Source organism: Patella vulgata, chromosome 6 (assembly GCF_932274485.2).
Source record: "Patella vulgata chromosome 6, xgPatVulg1.2, whole genome shotgun sequence".
Classification (NCBI taxonomy): domain Eukaryota; kingdom Metazoa; phylum Mollusca; class Gastropoda; family Patellidae; genus Patella; species Patella vulgata.
Genome location: NC_065884.2, coordinates 71,586,499 through 71,608,606, shown reverse-complemented (window position 1 = coordinate 71,608,606; position 22,108 = coordinate 71,586,499). Strand labels below are relative to the sequence as shown.

The 22,108-nt window shown below is 37.2% G+C and overlaps 1 protein-coding gene and 1 long non-coding RNA gene across 4 annotated transcripts in view; one reads left to right on the top strand and one right to left on the bottom strand.

The window, feature by feature from the left end:
* The window catches only part of LOC126825542 (uncharacterized), a 34,054-nt gene extending 28,700 nt beyond the window's left edge, over positions 1–5,354 (top strand). For 2 of the 3 annotated variants that reach the window (XR_007682042.2, XR_007682041.2), the window contains exons 2-5: positions 1,103–1,216; positions 1,660–1,771; positions 2,951–3,027; positions 4,051–4,258. This is a non-coding gene — a long non-coding RNA (uncharacterized LOC126825542). Of the gene's footprint in view, positions 1–1,102; positions 1,217–1,659; positions 1,772–2,950; positions 3,028–4,050; positions 4,630–4,917 lie in introns of those variants that run through there. The other variant, XR_007682040.2, reaches the window with a different exon arrangement.
* Positions 5,355–7,402: 2,048 nt separating this feature from the next.
* The window catches only part of LOC126825526 (cysteine and glycine-rich protein 1), a 31,627-nt gene continuing 16,921 nt past the window's right edge, over positions 7,403–22,108 (bottom strand). Inside the window, exons 5-9 of the mRNA XM_050555179.2 lie at positions 19,789–19,882; positions 18,514–18,613; positions 17,479–17,611; positions 16,147–16,240; positions 7,403–14,866 (exon numbers count right to left, since the gene is read on the bottom strand). Of these exons, the coding sequence (XP_050411136.1) occupies positions 14,799–14,866; positions 16,147–16,240; positions 17,479–17,611; positions 18,514–18,613; positions 19,789–19,882 (489 nt within the window). The 3' untranslated portion in view covers positions 7,403–14,798. The remainder of the gene's footprint in view (positions 14,867–16,146; positions 16,241–17,478; positions 17,612–18,513; positions 18,614–19,788; positions 19,883–22,108) is intronic.

Below are 22,108 nucleotides of genomic sequence, written 5' to 3'. Positions count from 1 at the left end.
AAAATTGAGCTGGCCTTATGATTTAGCACCAACCGTGCCCAGGGCTATGTTTCATCGTAATTATAATCTGCACGTATGGTCACACACTGTTGTAAAACCCTAGAGATTTCAATAAACCAACTTGAAGTAAGGATCACAGAGTTATTTAGTTTGGATTTTTGTTTTATTAAGACTGGTTTGAACTATTGGATATAAGTTAGCCCGGTTGTCGAGGAGGAGACAGGGTAGGCTTACTTTTTCAGGAAAACATGGAATATTTATGTATAATCTTTGATAGAACAATAAACTATAACACATACTTATGGAAAAAGAATTACTGATTTTATTTAATAACAGAACACAATTTTTATGGGAAACAATCACTGGTTTTATTCTAATAGCACGACGTTTCGACAAGTATCCTCTTATCGTTATCATTGTGCTTGATAACGATAAGAGGCTACTTGTCGAAACGTCGTGCTATTAGAATAAAACCAGTGATTGTTTCCCATAAAAATTGTGTTCTGTTATTGTGTACCCCAATCACTAAATGCCACTTAAAGATTATGATTTTATTTAGACGACGTTTCGATGAATATTCTCTTGACGTTATCAAGCTAATATTATTACTGCCTTGAAAACGTTTAGAGAATACTCTTCGAAATAAATAAATAAGTAGCTGTTTTTCCATATGTATGTGAAATATTTAGTTGTTTTAATATTATGTATCTGCTGTGAATGATCTATTGGTTTTTATTAAGACCTTTGCATAATTTGTATTATCCTCGGTATCCACAACGGAATGAGACCACTAAGGATATCGAGATGAGTTTGTATTTGTTTTGATAAAAACCTATGAATAGCTTGTATTTGTTTTGATCAAGACCTGTGAATAGATTGTATTTGTTTTGATCAAGACCTATGAATAGATTGTATTTGTTCTAAATGGCCCAAGTTCTCTGATTAAGATCCGTGAATATTGTATTTGTTTTTAAAAAGATCTATGAATATTTTGTATTTGTTATAAAAAGATCCTTGAGTCTGATATTTTGTTATAAATATGTCAAGCTTTCTAATTAAGAACTAATGGATATTTATTTGTGTTATTATTTTGTATTTTTAGCCATGTTATCGTTCAGTCAAGCTGATAACTGTCCACGATGTCATAAACATGTGTTTTTTGCGGATGAACTTCTTGCTATGGGGAAGAAATGGCATCTTGACTGTTTTACATGCAGTAAGTATAACATTTATGATGAGAAAAATATCATTTTCTGCGATTGACTGATATGAGAAACTGTACTCTCCGGAATTTCAAGCGTGGGGGGGGGGGGGGCTTTAGATCATAAGGTCTTGCCCAACCTTGTCGGTTTTCTTTGGTTCATCCCACTGCTGAAGCCCCTACATGAATGCGAATTATACAAATAGCCTTGAACCATATGTTAGTCCCGAAATTACCTAGTTTATGTCGAGTGGACGTCGAACCCCATCGCCAATTGTAATTCTAGCTAAGGTGGTATTAACACTGGAACCATTTAAATCTATCGTGATTTATAATACACAGATACTCAATTCAAATTATACCTGGTAATAACCGGAAGCGGAAGTGGAATCACCATTGAAAGCTTTTCGCGGGCTACTACTAGACAACTTTAAATGAGATATTTAAATTTATTTCAGGTAAATGTAAGAAAGCCATAGATCAGACAGGCTTTAGTAACCATGGAGCTGCTTACACAATAGAATCAAATGACGTCATATGTTGTTCACAGTGTTCCGGTAATACATTAACGTAAGTATTCAAACATATTCACAGCACATAACATTAATAGTAGCTTACAACCGTTAAAGTAGTAATGAGATGAAATCGGGTTCAACGTCATACTGGTCTGCTCCGACTTCTAGGGTTAGTGTAGCAGGGGCTAAGTGAGAGGAACGCAATGATGCGCTTTGCGTCATGGTTTTGAGTTTTTGCCCCCCCCCCCCCAATTTTTGGGCCCTATCGCAAATGGCAAAATATCACACGGTTATAATCATAATCATAATGTTCCACCAGTGTCAAACATATACCATGGATCAGATATGCTACAAATCAACTCTAGCATGTTCCACATAACCCAATATTACCCGGTGACACGGGGAGGGACCCATCGTCCTCCTACCTCGCACACACAGGTTTCTTGGGATTTTCTGTTCATTGAGATTTTCTGTTCATTGGGATGTTCTATTCATTGGGATTTTGTATTCGTTGAGATTTTCCCATTGTCAGTGGTGCAGGACGGGAGCTCTGGTAAGCAACATCGTCTTAGGCCTATCGTTCGGATGGAAAACCCAGGTCCGTTCTACACCACTGACTTGAACGTTAAAGAGTAGACTGTAACGCCTCCCAAATCTTTATTTTAACACCAATGAAAACGCCAATTAGAAACTGTCGGACAAAGAGTCACCACAATCACCAGCTGTTTCTCAATGAATCTATTCTTACATACAAAGACTGTGTTGAAACTGTGATATCTTTGTACATTATGAGATTGACTCTGTAGGAAGCATTAATGAATGACATGGGGCGGGTTAATGAATGGCATGTTTCATGTGGAACGAGTTAATAAATGGCATATTTCATGTTGGACGAGTTAATGAATGGCATGCTTCATGTGGGGCGGGTTAATGAATGGCATATTTCATGTTGGACGAGTTAATGAATGACTGTTTCACATGGGACGAGTTAATGAATGACATGTTTTATGTGGGACGAGTTAATGAATGAGATGTTTTATGTGGGTCGAGTTAATGAATGAGATGTTTTATGTGGGACGAGTTAATGAATGACATGTTTTATTTAGGACGAGTTAATGAATGACATGTATCACGTGGAACGAGTTAATGAATGACATGTTTTATGTGGGACGAGTTAATGAATGACATGTTTTGTGTGGGACGAGTTAATAAATAACATGTTGTATTTTTTTAGAAATGGGAGTGGATCAAATATAGCTCTAACTGTGGGTAAATCTTTAGATGAAGAAGATGATACGGGATATAGGTGTAGTAAGTATACTTCTGTTCATAGAAAAAACGTCATGGCATCAGGCCGGATATAAAAAACGTCATGGCATTAGGCTGGGACATAAAAAACGTCATGACATTAGGCCGGATATAAAAAAACGTCATGACATTAGGCCGGATATAAAAAACGTCATGGCATCAGGCCGGATATAAAAAACGTCATGGCATTAGGCTGGGATATAAAAAAAACGTCATGGCATTAGACCGGATATAAAAAACGTCATGACATTAGGCTGGGATATAAAAAACGTCATGACATTAGGCCGGATATAAAAAACGTCATGACATTAGGCCGGATATAAAAAACGTCATGGCATTAGGCCGGATATAAAAAAAACGTCATGGCATTAGACCGGATATAAAAAACGTCATGACATTAGGCTGGGATATAAAAAACGTCATGGCATTAGGCTGGATATGAAATAATTTTTGCGTTGGTCAAACGGCCATGGATTAAAATGTTCATAAATGTACAACTTGTTTCCATCCGAGCCGCATTACCAAATCTATGGATGACTGTATCAATACTTAAAGATGCTTATTATCTGTTGATAAATTTTGAGAGAGAAAGAGAGAGAGAGAGAGAAATGGGATTTAAGGTCATCTCAGGATTAACGCATGGCTCAATTTTAGCAGTGGATCGAAACCGGAGGATCCGGAGAAAATCCCCGAGATTGGACAGGCAACTCACAGGTTTACCAACAGTTCCGTGCATCGCACGCCAAGAACTCGTAGTAACAGACCGTGTCATTGGCTAATCCCCACTTCAACCAGAACGCGGGTTATATAACAACTCTTCCAGATCCTAGTGTAGTAAAAAGAAAAGTAAAGCGAAATTTTGAACTATAAAAAAACGAAGCTAAATAGGATCTGTGTTTTCATCAGACTGAATGTAAAACAAATTAATATAACGTTTAAATATTTATTTCGCAGCAAAATGTAAAACAAGTTAATTTAATTTTTAAATATTTATTTTAATTTAATGTTTAAATATTTATTTTTCAGCAAAATGTAAGAAAGTCATCATCAACAATACTATATTAAAGACATCACCCTCAAAAGACAGAATGTGTTCCGAATGCTGCACGTGAGAAATGGCCGCGACATGTTGCTAGGCGACGTGTATGAAAATTCGAGGGAGGACTTATCATAATGGACATTTTATTAAACATTTTTATGTGTACAAAATAGTTTATGAATCTATACTAATATTTGTGACTGTCGTATTTTTGTCTGTTCAGGGTAGCTACACTAGGGATGTCCCGAGGCTGAAATTTGATGTATATGGGTAGCTCGGACAGGTGTAGCACTATGCAGCGCTATGCGTCGCTTGTTAGATGTGGAAAGCTAAAACACATGGAAACTCCCCACAGCCGACGTGTGACGCATACTCTCTTCTGTATTTTAATAACCTTGTGATCGTCTAGTATTGTCTCTGGTTATATTCCCTTCTTATGGCTAGGACTCACGTTGTGTATATATTTTTTATCTCAAAAGTAAAGACGTGTGTCTACGAGGCACGACAATGCTACAGTTGTTTCTACATTTTATATCAAGCCTGGATACATAGGTTACAAACCATAGGTTACAGAGAGAGAGAGAGAAATGGGGTTTAACGTCCACTCGACACAAACTAGGTCATTTCGGGACTAACATATGGTTTAATTTTATTTCAATAATTCGCTTCCGCGTAGGGGTCTTTAGCAGTGGGAGGAAACCGGAGGACCCGGAGAAAACCCACGAGGTTGGACAGGCGACCCTATTCCTTGTCACGTACAACCGGGGATTTGAAACCACGCCAGTCGACTCAATGACAAACTTTATGATACAGCGCGCGCACGCTTACCATTCAGCCATCCAACCCCCCGATAGGTTACAAGCCATAGGTTACATTACAATATTTAAAATTAACATTATCCTTCTCTCAATCCCGAACTCACAGATCGAGTTTACTGACAGAACACGCTACATCGTATGGCTCTCCTACGAATCAATGGGGTCTACTCAATCCAGATGGTGTCTCTTGAACCTCGGCGGTATGTCTCTCTCTCTCTCTCTCTCTCTCTCTCTCTCTCTCTCTCTCTCTCAACGCATGTCTCCTCTCTAAGAATTTAGCGACTGTCTACCTATCGCTCAGAGCTCTGATGGTTTTCTACCCTTGGCTTTCGACTTTAAATTATCTTATTGGTCAGATATGACGGAATTGATTATAATGATTGGTTACTAAACCAACTGATGCAACAGTAATTTTCCTACCATAAGTGATCTGGTGATATTTGTTTTCACACCGAACTAGTTATGTTTTGGTGTTATAAATCCATGACATATCTCATATAATGTTATTATTAATTTAAAGAGCAAACATTCTACTAATCTTATTATATTGGGGGGGGGGGGTAACATAGGCCTGATGTGTTTGACTACTGCTTCCGGACTTATACTACTTTCAACCCGTACACAGCGCACGGGTCATTCGCTAGTATATAATAAACACATATATGGAAACAGGACAAAATAAATTACTACGCGTCAGAATGTAGTCCCTATCAATTAATAAGAGCCATGGTGGCTAAGTGGGTATGACGCTGGCTCGCTAGCCTGGAGGTCGCGTGTTCGATCCCTGCATTGGCCGAGAAAGTTCATTGGGATTTTCCGACGTGGTTTCCAGTTGTCAGTGGGGCAGGACGGAGGGACTGACAAGGACAGCTGTCTAGTCATTCGGATGGAACGAAAAACCGAGGTCCCGTGTATATACTGGCGTGCACGTAACAGATCCCTTTGCAGTTGGAATTTGATATAAGAGTAGGGCATAGTGCCGCTGCCCGGGCAAAATTTCCCTCATAGCACACTGTACGGTGTATGCCCGTCTTTATTTAGCCCAGTTTGGAGCAAAACAGTAGGACGTTAAACCCCATTTCATTTCTTTTGATTTTTGTAAGTTGTTACCAGAGTGGAATGCTAGGCAACCTGATTGAAATACAGATCTATATTTCGTTTCGTTTTTCTATACTTTCGATGGCCTCTACTACATGAAGATTTGACCGGTTGATGTGGAAGGTCGCGTCAGGGTTCATAAGGGCGGCTTTTGACCTTATGACGTCAGGCATTTTTAATAACCAATCAGCGTTGATGTTTCTAGTGGTTTCCGTTACCCACAGTTCCATCCACCTCACGCTAAAAGCGGCAGCAGAACATTTCATTGGCTACTACCTCACATCACCCGGAACGGGGGTTATATAACAACTCTTCTAGATCCTAGTGTAGTAAATACAAGTAAAATGAAATTTTGAACTATAAAAAACGAAACGAAATAGGATCTGTGTTTTAATCAGATTGAATGCTAGGAAGATCCTTGGATATGGATTATGGAGAAAGATGAAGGGCACCTATGACCTCTACAACTGTTGTATTGAACTTTTACTGGCCGAAATCGGATCTCTGCACCCCCTCACCCCTATCGTTTTCCCGTCCCGGGTTCCATCGAGTCTGTCCAATGTCCGAGAGCAGTTTGCTTGCCCCCTCCCAACGTCCCCGTTATCATCTTCACGGACACACCACATCTAATCTATGCTCTGATAAACAGTTTGGCAAGATGGACGCTCAACCCGCACCACCACATACCTACCAACCACACCGTCTAGGCTTTGACCTTCCAACCGACCCCTCACCGCCCCATCCCTTCACCACACACGTCCACTCATTTCGTGACTAACATTGGGAGGAAACCGGAGGATCCGGAGAAAAGTCACGAGGATGGACAGGCGACCCTACTCCTTGTCACGTACATCCGGGGAATCAAAACCATGCCCGTTGACTCAACGACATACCTTATGATACAGGGCGCACGCGCTAAACACACCTGCCGAGAGTGATGATTTTACTGATGATAAAGCAGGGGCAGATCCAGGAATTTTTGCAGGAGGGGGTTTGCCAGGTTCCTGAGAAAATGTATCCCCCCCCCCCCTCCGGCTTGAAATTTTTTGAGACATAAATGGTCTCTATTGTCATTTTGGCGTATATACATACACATTTAGTTTTTTAAACAGAGAAATCCAACATCCTGTTTGACGTCAATTTTTATTATGAATTAATACGATGACATTGTGATTCAATTTAATTATTGATGCAAAGCATTAATTTTGATATCACATATATCATTATCTCGCGCTTTGAGTGCCTATCCTGTCGCACCATCTCATGATAAAGGATAAAGCACAATTATGACACTTTTCTCACAAAAAAAGTTGTTTTACAAAAAAAAATTTGATGTAGCTGAGCGGGGGGGGGGGGGGTGTTGGACACATCCCCCCTCTGGATCCGCCCCTGTGAAGGTGGTGATAAAATATGAACACAATGATGATGTGATACATATTTTTATTTCAGTTATAAGCTGATAGTGTATAAAACTAGATGAGTTATTTACCAATATAATAATAACAAATAAACAAACTGAGCGAGAGAGAGAGGAAATATTCAGTTTGAACTTGTCCTCGGCCAGTTAACGTTTCTTACAGTCCCCGGGTACAATCCCATACTAAACTTACACAGTCTGTCTACAACAGACACTCAGCTAGCTGACCAACATTTTAATTCCTAAATCGACGATTTTAGTCGAACACTCTAAATAGACCTAGACATTAATTAAATTGTGTCTCTACATGTATATGTGTTATTAATACATATATATAAAATCACTTCACAACAACATTCAACCTTTAAAGTCAAAAACAAATCAGATACGATTTCTATTGGTCCCAAATAACGGTTGCCATGATAACAAAGTACAAAAATACAACTATTTTAACCATATATAATATATCAACAAATCCGGAATGCTTTTTAAAAACACACTTTCAAATCAATATGGTGTATCTCAATAAAGGACAGGTTGCCTGGCAACGAAACATGGCCATTGTAGCTAAGTCATTCTTGCAGATCATGATGGTTGTCACATTGTGAATTTTAGACAAATAAAAAGCGAACCTTTATACTGTATAACATCATCAGTACCTTGTGCGTTGACAAGTATAAGCAAAGACAATTACTTTATGTGTTTTATCAGAAAACGTTGTTCTTCACAATAATTGAAATAAAGAACATAAATGAAAAGTAAACAAAATACTGGGTTTAGCAAGAGGCTTCACAAGTTTCAACAACGTGATAAAGGGCGATAACTCTATGAATAATTAACATCAAATTTTTTTTCCAAGCATTAGATCAGTATTCAAGACTATTATATTAAATTGGTGATGATTTGTTGGCGGTTCTATTCCTAACTCCTTTGTTGCCAATAATCTAGCGTTCTCTGTTGGCTGTGCTTTAGTTTCGAATACTCATCAGCGATTAATCATCGCCCACAAATAACACCCTACTTGTGTTTAACTTTACAAGGTATATATATGTTAAATACATGGATTTATTAGGATAATAGCTCATTAATTATTCAATAGTTGTACATATAGTTTTAATATATAATACTACTAGTAATATACACTGATACATATACAAGTAGATATGTAATATGGGCTGATACATCTATATATAATATGGGCTGGTCCGTATATATATATATATATATAGGCTGTTTAATATATACATTGATGCTGTAATACAAATAACTAAATATATAAATGCCTATAGTTTTTTACATGTGAATTTTAGTCAAATAAAAAGCGAACCTTTATATCAACACCATTGGTACCAGGTACGTTGTCAAGATTTAAAAGTATAATCAAGGGCGATAACTCTATAGTATGATCTGATACAGATATATATGTAAATAATTATAGATTAAACGTAGGTATATATATAATAGTAACATAGATTAGTATGACGACTAGCACAAACAGCAAATAAACTTCAATACATCATATTAAATCTGACATAATTTAACCTCAGACGTAGTTGCCGAGAAAATGGCTAAGCCTAATTTCATTCAGATATCCGTAACAAAATATTGTAGATTACATAAAAAATTTTTTTTTTTTATTTCAATCAGCAATGCTAAACTATATAATGTATATGGAGCCACGGTGGCTCAAGGAGTAAATCCCCTTTCATTTTATTTATATATGTAAATGTTTAACAAGAAATGGCTAAGCTAAACCGATATAAAAATAAGTGACAAGCCTATGTGAGTTACTACTCATTTTTTGACCACGATCTTATTATGGTTATACAGAATGTTGGACTGTATAATATGTAAGTAAGTAGGGACGGAGTTAGGTACAGCAAAAGTATCAAAACGGAGTAAGAAAATAAAGCCTTAATTCAAGCATCTAATCCTAGAATATCTACAAGCTAATATATTATGCAAGCAATACGGGGGCGATTATACGTATACACAAAATATCCGATCCTACTGATGACCGACACGGGTGTTTCTTTTGTCTTTAGCGCCAAATTATTTTAAAAAGTGAGCGACAAGGAAAGATATGTTTTAGATATTCATATTGTATACATTATATCATAAATTTAAATGATTTCATAAAAAAAATTGACAAAATTATGGATAATTGAAATTGTTACAAAAACGGACATACTGATCACCGACATAGGTGTTTCTTTTAGCGCCACAAGAATTAAAAAACGTGCTCGACAAGGAAAGATATGTTAGTGAGATATGCATATTCGACACATCATATTAAAGATTTAAATGACTTCCTATTAAAGATTTGACATGTTATTGTCAGTGATTAGTCGGACCCAAAATATACATACTGGTGTCAAAAAAATCACATTGCCTCTGGCAGCCCCCTACCCCCTCATTTCTAGATGATTCACTAGCAGATTCCGATAAAGAGAAATGAAATGAAATGAAATGGGGTTTAACGTCCTACTGTTCTGCTCCTAACCTGGGCTAATGAAGACGGGCATACGCCATACAGTGTGCTATGAGGGAAATTTTGCCCGGACAGCGGCACTACGGCCTACTCTTATATCGAATTCCAACTGCCAAGGGATCATTTACGTGCATTCTAATGTATACACGGGACCTCGGGTTTTCGTCTCATCCGAAGGACTAGACAGCTGTCCTTGTCAGACCCTCCGTCCTGCATCACTGACAAGGGGGAACCACGCCGGAAAATCTCGATGAACTTTCTCGGCCAATGCAGGGATCGAACACCCCGACTTCCAGGCTAGCGAGCCAGCGTCTTACCCACTTAGCCACGTGATCCCCAGAAAAGTAGGACGTTAAACTCCATTTCATTTAAATATATAAACAGAAACACTATTCCCCGGTACAATTCGATAATATGCATCAAATATATCAATATAATGTAAGTTTCATATCGGTCAAATACAATTAAATATACAACAGTATAATTATATATGTAAGTTTTATATTGGTCAAATACAATTAGATATATAACAGCATATTTATATATATGTAAGTTTCATATCGGTTAAATACAATTCAATATTACAACATCTTATATGATCAAATACAATTACATACAATATACATTATAATAACACAACTGCTTGATTTACTGCTTGATAGAGATACATGTAAGAGTACTGAAACGTTGCATTATATACACCAATAAGCAGTTAAACATATATTATGCAAGAGCTAAATCTGCCTATTGCAGGTCTTTCTTTAGACCTGAAATGTTATCTAAATTATTAATTAGACATTAATTAACTTATCCAGACCATAATCAACCCTTGATGCCATCGCTAGTCTACGATATTTAGCGGATTGGAATACACTTTTTGAAAAATAATTTAACTTAAAAATGGATAATCGAGACTATGTTTTTTTTTTATCTCGGTTCAGAGTGGAGCAATTTGACTGAAATTTTTAGCATATTCCCTTTACATTATCTAGTGATAGCTACCCTAATGCCCCTTTAATCAATATAATTGTGTTATATTGGATGTTATACCTCTACTTCTAAACGTTATTCAATGGTATTATAATATACTTATTAAAATCTCCAACTGTAACAAGTTTCTAATATTACGTTCCATTAGTTTACAGTGACAGCTGGTTTCTATGACTGAATCCATGACTCGCGTGACACAGCTAACATCATCTCGTGACAGTATATTAATATTTATTTATTGATTATTAAACATACATTATGCAAGAGGTAAATCTGCCTATTGCAGATCTTTCTTTAGGCCTAAAATGTTTTTATAAATTATTAATTAGACATTTATTAACTTATCCAAATCTAAATCAACTCCCGATGCCATCGTTACCCTGCAATATTTAGTGGATTTGAATACATTTTGTGATGGATAACTTACTGTAAAAATGGATAATCAAGACTTTGTTTATTATCGTACCAACGTTAGTCATGACAATCGAGGCTAGCCTAACATTGAATCGCTAAACATACACTATGCAAGAGATAAATCTGCCTAATGCAGGTATCTATTTTGGCATCACATGCTATATAAATTATTATTCCAATTTTTATTAACATGACAAGCCCATAATCAACGCACTGGGTCATCTGATGGTTCCGTAAAACACGGCGACCATTTAAAACATAGACTCGATTGTCAAGTACCGTTGTTACGATAATAAACAATCTCAGATACATTCTATGCAACATTTTGTCAAAACTTCAAACACCCATACGCTATTCACACAGAATAAAGCAATTTAACTGAAATTTTCAATATATTCCTTATTCATGACCTGTTTAAAATCTATTATAGGGAAAACAGCCAGCGCTTTATCTATTTTAAATCTATTATAGCGAGAAATATCATCTCTTTGTCCATTTCATTATCTATCTTACATCTATTATAGCGAGAACTGCCAGCGCTTTATCTAATTCTCAGATAATGCATCAGTAAATAAAATCGATAAAATCTGTTGCTCAATATCTGTAATGTTGAAAGTATTTTAAAATCAGATAATGAATAGAATATTGAGATGAATGAAAAGATGAGAGGACTTGAATATAGAATCATAGAAACGGGCTGAGTTCTCCTTTAATACAATATTTTCATCTACATAGAAACGAGGTGAGTTCTCCTTTAATACATTATTTCCCCTTAAAATAGACATAAAACAATATAGAATCATAGAAACGAAGTGAGTTCTCCTTTAATACAACATTTCTCCTTTATATAGACTTAAAACAATATAGGCCGAGTTCTCCTTTAATACAATATTTTCCCTATACATAGACTTAAAAAACAATTCAAGGTCACAACCAATTATTTTACATTTATGCATTTTATACATCAATAATAACATATATTTATACATCAATAATAACATATATTTATACATCAATAATAACATATATTTACAAAAAACTCAGATAAAATCATTAAAAAAATTGTTGTTTAATATAATTTGTTATACAACTCAGACCAAATCATACAACAACTGTTGTTTAACATAACGTGCCATAAAGATCAGATCATAAAACAATTGTTGTTTAACATAACTCAGATCATACAGCAATTGTTGTTTAACATAACTCAGATTATACAACAATAGTTGTTTAACATAACTCAGATCATAAAATTGTTGTTTAACACAACACAAAACATACAACAACTGTTGTTTAACATAACGTGCCATAAAGATCAGATCATAAAACAATTGTTGTTTAACATAACTCAGATCATACAGCAATTGTTGTTTAACATAACTCAGATTATACAACAATAGTTGTTTAACATAACTCAGATCATAAAATTGTTGTTTAACACAACTCAGATCATAAAATTGTTGTTTAACACAACTCAGATCATACAGCAATTGTTGTTTAACATAATTCAGATCATACAATAGTTGTTTAACATAACTCAGATCATACAATAGTTGTTTAACATAACCCAGATTATACAATAGTTGTTTAACATAACCCAGATTATACAACAATTGCTGTTTAACATAACTCAGATCATACACTACTTATACATCTATATTTGGTTTGAAATCCTGTGTACATCAAGAATCATATTTGTCCGCGCGATTGTCCGTCACTGGCGAATAATCGGCGACAATAACACATCGATCAAGTAATCCGACAAAAAATCGATAAATTCTTGACGAGGTAAACAAATCAATAAATGTGATAGTAATCGTTTATTTTTGTTCGAGAGAAATTTCGTTTAGGTTTGTTCGTCAGTAGCGGTTAACACACAGGGCCACTAATCTAATATAAATTTCGTTTCGGTTAACGCACGCTTCCATCGTTTATGTTTGTTCGTTAGTACCGGTTAAGGTAGATGGCCGCTAATTTAATATAAATTTCGTTTCGTTTCGTTCGTTAGTGGGGTATAATGTAAGCTCCCACTAAGGGTGATATCAATTGACACATGCCGCCAATATAGGTTTCGTTTCGGATAATTCGTTCCTGGGGTAAACGTCGCAGACAACAATGGACACATTCCGCTAATTCAAATTACGTTCCGTTTATTTTCCTGATTTTTCAACAACACCATTTATAGGACATCAATCAAATATATCTCAGTTGAAGAAGAATTACCGTCGCCATATAAGCCGATTACGTTGTAAATGTTATTATATATCGTTTGTACTGAAGATCAGCGTCAACTTTAAAGCCATAAGACCTTGTTATTACGATCATACTAAAGACAAGCACATACTTCAAATATTTATATTATCAGCGGGGGACCATGGTAGTTGAGTGGTAGAGAAATGGGGTTTAACGTCCACTCGACGCAAACTAGGTCATTTCGGGACTAACATATGGTTCAATTTTATTTCAATAATTCGCTTGCGCGTAGGAGTCTTTAGCAGTGGAATAAACCGAAGGAACCGGAGAAGACCGACGAGATTGGCGATCCTACTCCTTGTCACACACAAGCGGGGAATCGAAACCATATCACTTGACTCGTTAAATCATTCGGAGCCCCCAATCCCCTCTGTACATTAGAATGTCTCCGGGTAGGATTTTTCCAGCGCATTTTCCAATTGTCAGGGATAGTGCCCGCGGTGTTCACAACGAAAATGTTGCCTAGTTTTTCTGACAAAAAATTGGGGGCCACCCGTGACCCGTTTACACAGCGACGCGCATTTAAAAGAGCCCTTGACATCCTCCCTAGCATTACACACGAGGAAACATTAACCATATGTTAGTCTCCAAATGGCGGAGATGATGCGTTAAACCCCATTCTTAGCAATATCTGTGTAAGCGATCTCAAATAGACCAGATACAAACCTATCCACGTATAATAATATCACGAATAGACCAGATATAAACCTATCCACGTATAGTGACGAAACTCACAAAATGACCAGATATAAAACTATCGTCGTATAGTAATATCACAAAACCCTGTGAAAAGTTGCCCAATTTTGTAAAGACGCCAAAAAGATTAGGCTTGAAAAAACATTAAAATATTCTTGAAAAAAGCAAAACATAAAGCGTTAATTATTTCCTTCGTTGAGATGATCGCGCTCTGATTGGCTTGTTTATGCTGTATATAAAACATCCCCGCATATATTAATATCGTTAAATTCTGTGAAAAGTAGCTCAAATGTGTAAACTACTCCAAAAGAATAACCTTGAAAAAATATTGAAATATTCTTGAAATAGGCAAAGCACAAAGGTTATTTTATAAACAGTTAAACATTTTTTTCGTTGAGATTCTATCGCTCTGATTGGTTTGTTTATGCTGTATACAAAGTAGTTATATGTGTAGATAATTGTAAATGTATAGACATGACAAATTTTAAAAATAAAAACATTAAGTTCCTTCTATGGCTGTTTCCCCTCGTTGAAATTCTATAATCAAGACTGGTTGCTTCACTCTGTGTGCTGTAGCGCTGTTCCATATCCAAATCCCTTGGGTCCAAAATTTTTACCATAGCAACCTGTAGAATATAGTATTTTATCAGATCGATTTGTCTAACATTAGCCCTAGTTAATATTACAGACGGTCCAATAACGAGTGGGGTGTCTTAAACATACATTATGCAAGAGCTAAATCTGCTTATTACAGGTCTTTCTTTAGGCCCGAAGTGTTATATAAACTATTAATTAGACATTCATTAATAGTCTCGATAATCGAGACTATGTATCGGGACTATGGTTTCTTTTTATCGTACCGACTATAGTAACGATGACCGAGGCTAGGCCTAAAATTAAATCGCTAATATCTCGTTCAGAGTGGAGCAATTTGACTGAAATTTTAGGCATATTCCTTTTACATTATCTCCTTTTGAACTATTATAATGAGAACTGCCAGCTCTTTATCTGATCTTCCATAATGTATCTTTAAGTCAGACGTCTCTATCTTAAAACCAGATACGTTACCAGGCAACGAAACATACGTTTCTATTTTAAAACCAAATGAATGTATATATTTACAAAGATCCGTTCCATTCAGCCCAGGTTGTGATTACAACCCAATATAATTCATGATGTCAATCAACGTCACGCTTCAGACATCAAACGTAATACTTGCTGGCACGGACAGTGTCTAGTCGTTTGGATGGGACAAAAAACCGAGGTCCTGTGTATACTTTGACACGTGCACGTAAATAACCCTTTGCTACTGGGATTCGGAATCAGAGTAGGTTATATCTGTTCACCTTACGCCTGGCACGTACAGTGTCTAGTCGTTCAGATGGGATGAAAAACCGAGGTCCTACGTACACGTTGACGCGTAAAGTAAGCATTGGCTGTTGGGATTCGAAATCAGAGTATGTCACAGCACACTGTTTCGCATACGCCCGTGGAGTCAATTTAAAGAACAATCTGATTACAATACAGATCTATAATAATTTCGTTTCGTTTTTTATACTTTCGATGGTCTACACTACATGAAGATCTCACCAGTTGTAGTGGAAGGTCGCATCAGAGGTCATTCGAGCGGCTTTTGACCCTATGACGTCAGACATTGATTAATCAATCAGCGTTGACGTTTCTAGTGGTTTACCCAGCGTTCCGTGCAGAGCACGCCAAAAACTTTCCGTAACAGATCGTTTCATTGGCTAACCCCTCTCATCAGCCAGAACGTGGGTTATATAACAACTCTTCCAGATCCTAGTGAAGTAAAGACAAGTAAAACGAAATTTTGAACTGTAAAAAACGAAACGAAATAGGATGTGTGTTTGAATCCGATTGTTTAAAGAATATAATAGCTACTAACCTTTACAGAAGATTAAATCTTCATGTTCACACAGTGTTGTAGAGTCTAACTTCTTGTTACAAAATGCACATTTAAAACAACTCTTGTGGAATATCTGGAGTATAAACAATATTTATCTTTTAGCTAGGTGAACTTTCCAAATTAATGAGAAGTGGTGTGACGTGCTCTAGAAATAGCAAGCATACACTGTCTCATACATGATCCATAATATAAAACATTTAAACATACATTATGCAAGAGTAAAAATATGCCTATTACAGGTCTTTCTTTAGGCTTTAAATGTTATATATAAACTATTAATTAGACATTTATTAACTTATCCAGACCATAATCAACTCTCGATACCATCTTTTGTGTCGGATTTTAACTGGATTTGAATCCGATCTGCTGCTCAACGCTCGTTGATGATTAAATGCAAAAATGGATAATTGAGACTATGTTGTTTTTTTTGTATCGTGCCGACTTTGGTAATGACGATCGAGGCTAGACCTGAAATTCAATCGCTAATATCTCGGTTCAGAGTGGATCAATTTGACTGAAATTTTCAGCAAATTGCCTTTACATTATCTAGTTTTTAACTATTATAGTGAGAACTGCCAGCTCTTTATCTAATCTTCCATAATGCTCCTTTAACATAGACACAGTTATAACACAGATTTGCGAGCTGCTTAAGACGTTATGGCTCTCGGTCTCTGAACAATACATGTCTTTTTCTAAATTTCTTTTGCACACCACACACACCCGTCAATCCCTGTACGAATCGGGTACAAAAAATTATCGTTGATTCATGACATTCCATGAGGACATTAATAGAGTGTCAGATAATAAATCATAAACAGTTTTGTTCAGTGTGATGATATGGAGATATCTGGTAAATATACAGACCATCACGACTGACACATACAACTCTTAGGAAATCCTCTCCTTTTTTCGTGGATTGTCTCCCTTATCACGACCATGTGAATGTGTTTTGACTTCTTGAGTGAAACCTACTACAGTGCAGTGGAGACTTAAGGACGTCTCGATTGATCCCTTCACTTGATTTGATAGTAATTTTGTAGTTAATTGCTTGCAATGTCCGCGAGTTGTGTGGCTTGTCCCCAGGGTTGTCTTACTGGTTTCCATTGATTGTGTGTGGTGCGGTTCTCATACACTTACAATAAAATACCTTGAATCTAAAAATACCTTTCTATTAATTGTGTGTGGCGCGGTTTTCAAACAACGTACTACCGGATCTAAAAGACCCTTTTGTATTTCAGTAAAACCTATTCCAAATTCATCAAGTGATATTTATAGAAATTATTCTATGGAATAAAAGAATTATTGACCAACCTTTCCTGATGCTAATTCTTTTTCTGCCATATACACATTGGTACCACATTGATGACACTTGTCCCCACCAGATCGGTATGCTGCTGAATCAAATATTGGTGCCATCTGGGCTTGGGCAAGATGGGATACATTACTGAAAATAGTTATTAGCGTTAATATTTACATACTGTAAACCTATTGATCATTAACCCGATTAAAACACAGATCCTATTTCGTTTCGTTTATTATAGTTCAAAGTTTCGTTTTACGTGTCTTTACTGCACTAGGATCGCGGATTGATTAATCACTGTCAGACGTCATAGAGTCACAAGCCACTCGTTTGACCCCAGACGCGACCTTTCAGTACAACCGGTCAGATCGTCATATAGTGTAGGCTATCGAAAGTATAATAAAAATCTGTATTTTAATCAGTTTGGAAAACGCTAAGTAAACTTCAAGAATTTGTTGCTTTCATTCAATAAAATTTAAGAAGTTTATTTAGTCTTTTTGTGTATAACAGATGTCAAGCTTAGTAGAACCGCGTTACAAAACAGTTACATAACTAATTTTGGACATGGCGGCCACAGATCTAATATCGAAGTACGAAGTAGTTGAATCTCTGTGTGCATAATGAGAATATACCAGGTAGGGGATGTCAATACAAAGCAAATTCTTCCTATAATTTTTATCATGTTAACATAGGGCTAGCACTTCGGAAATGAAATGAAATGAATGAAATGGGGTTTAACGTCCTACTGTTCCGCTCCGACTGGGCTAATGAAGACAGGCGTATGCCATAAGAGGGACATTTTGCCGAGACAGCCGCACTACGGCCTACTCTTATATCAAATTCTGACAACTGCCTAGGGATCTTTTACATGCATTCCTATGTAAACACGGGACCTCGGTTTTTCGTACAATTAGAACGACTAGTCACAGCTGTCCTAGTCAGGCCCTCCGCCCTGCACCACTGACAAGGGGGAAACCATCCCAGGATAGGATCAGTAATATCAGATACATAATTAAATGTCATACTATTTAAAATAAACAACTTACTCTCGTGTTAATTCATGAAGTCTTCCCGTATCCATAGATAAACCTGCTGCTCCACCAGCAAAACCATAACCTTTAGGTCCAAATTTCTTCCCATAACATGCTGCAAATATAGAACTATGGTAGTCAGAAAGGCAATCAAACTCATCATTCAAAGACTGATCGAACTGATGCCTCACCCGGCTTATCAACCATTAAAAGATTGTGTCGAGAGGGAGGGGGTGTAATGGGTTTGTGACTTGAAAACTCACGAGCTAAGGCCCGGGTGTGCAGGAATCCAGATGCATGTCAAGTGCCATCGAGACTCTAACTGCCATGTCGGGAATAATCCATAGATTAAAACAAACCATGGTTACAAACTACATATAAACAGCGTAACCCTATAGACCATGCGTGCGTTTGATCTGCATGGATCATTATAGCCTCTGAAATGAAGTTCTACTTTTCTGCACCGACTGGGAGAATGAAGACATGACATCTATACCCATGCACTGTGCCATGATGGAATTTCCACGTATCATGCAGTATGCAATCAGGGATAGTGGTGCTACGCTCGAACGACCTACTCTTATTTTTGATTTCCACTTATAGACCTTACAGTTTTCTATGTGGGATAGTGGCGCTACGACCTACTCTTATGTCTTTAAGTGGCATTTAGCGATTGGAAAACACATTAATAGAACACCATTTTTATGGGAAACAATCACTGGTTTATTCTAAAAGCACGACGTTTCGACAACGTGCTTGATAACGATAAGAGGATACTTGTCGAAACGTCGTGCTTTTAGAATAAACCAGTGATTGTTTCCCATAAAAATTGTGTTCTATTACTCTTATGTCTATTTCCAACTATAAACCATACAGTGTGCTATGTGGGACAGTGGTGCTACGACTGAAGTACAGTGGTGCTGCGGCCTACTCGTATTCCCAACTATTATAGTGTGGCATGAGGGACAGTGGTGCTACGACTGAGGGATAGTGGTGCTATGGCCTACTCTTATGACGAGACAGTGGGGCTACGACCTACTCTTATGTCGATTCCCAAGTGTTCTATGAGGGACAGTGGTGCTGCGACCTACTCTTATGTCGATTTCCAACTATAAACCATACAGTGTGCTATGTGGGACAGTGGTGTTACGACTGAGGGATAGTGGTGCTGCGACCTACTCTTATGACGAGACAGTGGTGCTGCGACCTACTCTTATGTCGAGACAGTGGGGCTACGACCTACTCTTATGTCGATTCCCAACTATAGACCTTGAAGTATGTTGTTCTTACCTCTGCAGTATATGTCACCTTCATGTACAGCTAATGTCGTAGAATCTAATCCTTTCTTACAATTACCACACCGGAAACAGACCTTATGATACGACTATAATAGACACACACAGAAATAGGGTTTAACGTCCACTTAAAATACCTAGATAAAGACTGGGACTAACATAAATGGCAATTGATGTATTAAATTTCAAACTTTAGTCCACTAATATTGGAGCATTCGTTGATATGTGACAAGTCAAGAACACCTCCTTTACTATTATCTAAAAGACATATAAATTAAATATACACTATCATTGGACTATAACATCACTATATACAGGGGCGTACATAACGATTTTGTTTGGGGGGGGGGGGGGGGTGTTTAGCGAAAATGCGACCGACTGATGCCCATACCCCTAGTACGAGTGACAAAGTCAGGAACCGAGCACCACAGGTGCGAGTTTTGTAGGGGCCATGTGAAGTAGCGGATCCAGATAGGGGTGGGGTGGGGGTCCAAATCTAGGGCGCCATCTCAGCCACAATCCCACCCCACAATGAATGTCAACAAAATACTGGCTATAACATTAAGCGTCCCGGTAGAACATAGATAGTATTATATAGTTGTTTGCCGATCGTTGCCTCACTGAAAAGCAGTTTTATTTAAGTTGACATAAAGTTTATGTCATATATGATTGTGCCTATAACACTGAGCAACCTGAGAAAATTTTGAAAAATTGAGTCAATATCTTGGCATTTGAGGTCATTGCTGGGAGAAATTCTTGTGGACGAGGGGGCCAGAAATGTGAGTCAATTAGACAAAATCTCGAGATCTGCCCCTGTCAATTCCGCCTGTTTTGCAAGAGTTGACAGAACTTTTGTATAGTATGACGCCCCACGACCCACACACCAGTGCCAGTGGTACTACTAACATAACTAGGCAGATCAGTATAACCGTGAATATGATAGTGCTGAGACAGTATAAGACAACAGAGGAGTGGAAGACTGGTGTTATAATGGAATCGAGCGCCGCAGGCGCGAAAAAATTTGAGATGTAACCGAGCTTTTAATTTTTTGGACTGGGCCTGACAATTTTAGTCAATGTCATTGCAAATGGATCCAAATTCTCGTTAACGAGAGGATAAGAAATGGGACAGAATCTTGAGGCCTATCTGTCAATGTCGCCTGTTTTGTGAGAGTAGAACTAACAATTCTACAGTCTTTTGACCCACGACTCACTCGCTAGTGGTACTGCTAACTGGGCGATTCACTGTAACTGTGAATGATAGTGATGAGATAGTAAAAGTCAGAGAAGGAGTTGAAGAATGATGGCATAATGGAATTGAGCGCCGATATGTAACTGAGCTTTTAATTTTTGAGGACTGGGCACTTTACCTCAATGGGACGCTTACTTGGTCTCTGAAATGCCCTGGACTTTGGGGAGAGATTTTGCAGAATTCTGATGGTCAGAAAACACCCCATTAATTCATTTAGTCTGAGACCGACTGCGGTGAGCACTTTTTTTGAGACCGACTATTTTTTTGCCATGGGGTGAAAAACATTTTTTTCAAACATGATAAGTCGACAAGGTTATTTTATACTAAAGTTTTGCGTGAGTAGAGTGACGTGTGCAGTGAGCATTTATTTTGATACCGACTGCTCATATCTTACGACCGACAGCACTGATTTTGCGACCGACTTTGGGATCTATTTTGGCATTATTTGTTTACCTCATTAATTCATTAAGACGGCGATGCATAATTTTGAGACCGACTGCAGTGACTGCACTTATTTTGAGACCGACTATTTTTCTCCCTGGGGGAAATTTTGTTCTTAGACCTACATACTCACAACAGAATAAGAGTGAAACACGTTAAGTTGACAAAGTTATTTTATACTAAAGTTTTGCGTGAGTAACGTGACGTGTGCAGTCAGCACTTATTTTGATACCGACTGCTATTATTTTGCGACCGACTGCACTGATTTTGCGAGCGACTATTTTTTTTCCTGGACCCCCCCCCCCCCACATTTACGCCCCTGACTATATAGTACTAAGGGAGGTGTTTCATGTCTCATATTAATGTATCTTATTGTATTATGCTTTATGATTAATAACTTTATGTAAAGGAAAAGACTTAATAAGTTGAAAAACTTGTGTCTCATCCTATTGTCATTCAATGAATAATAAAATAAGTTTATATCTAATTGTTCGTGTCAATTAACGGGGTGTTGGTGACAGAAACAAAGTTTCCAGACAACGAACATACGTGTAATATCGTTGAAGGTAATGACATGATTTACAAAACATCTAAAACAGTTCAAAGGCATGAAATGAAATGGG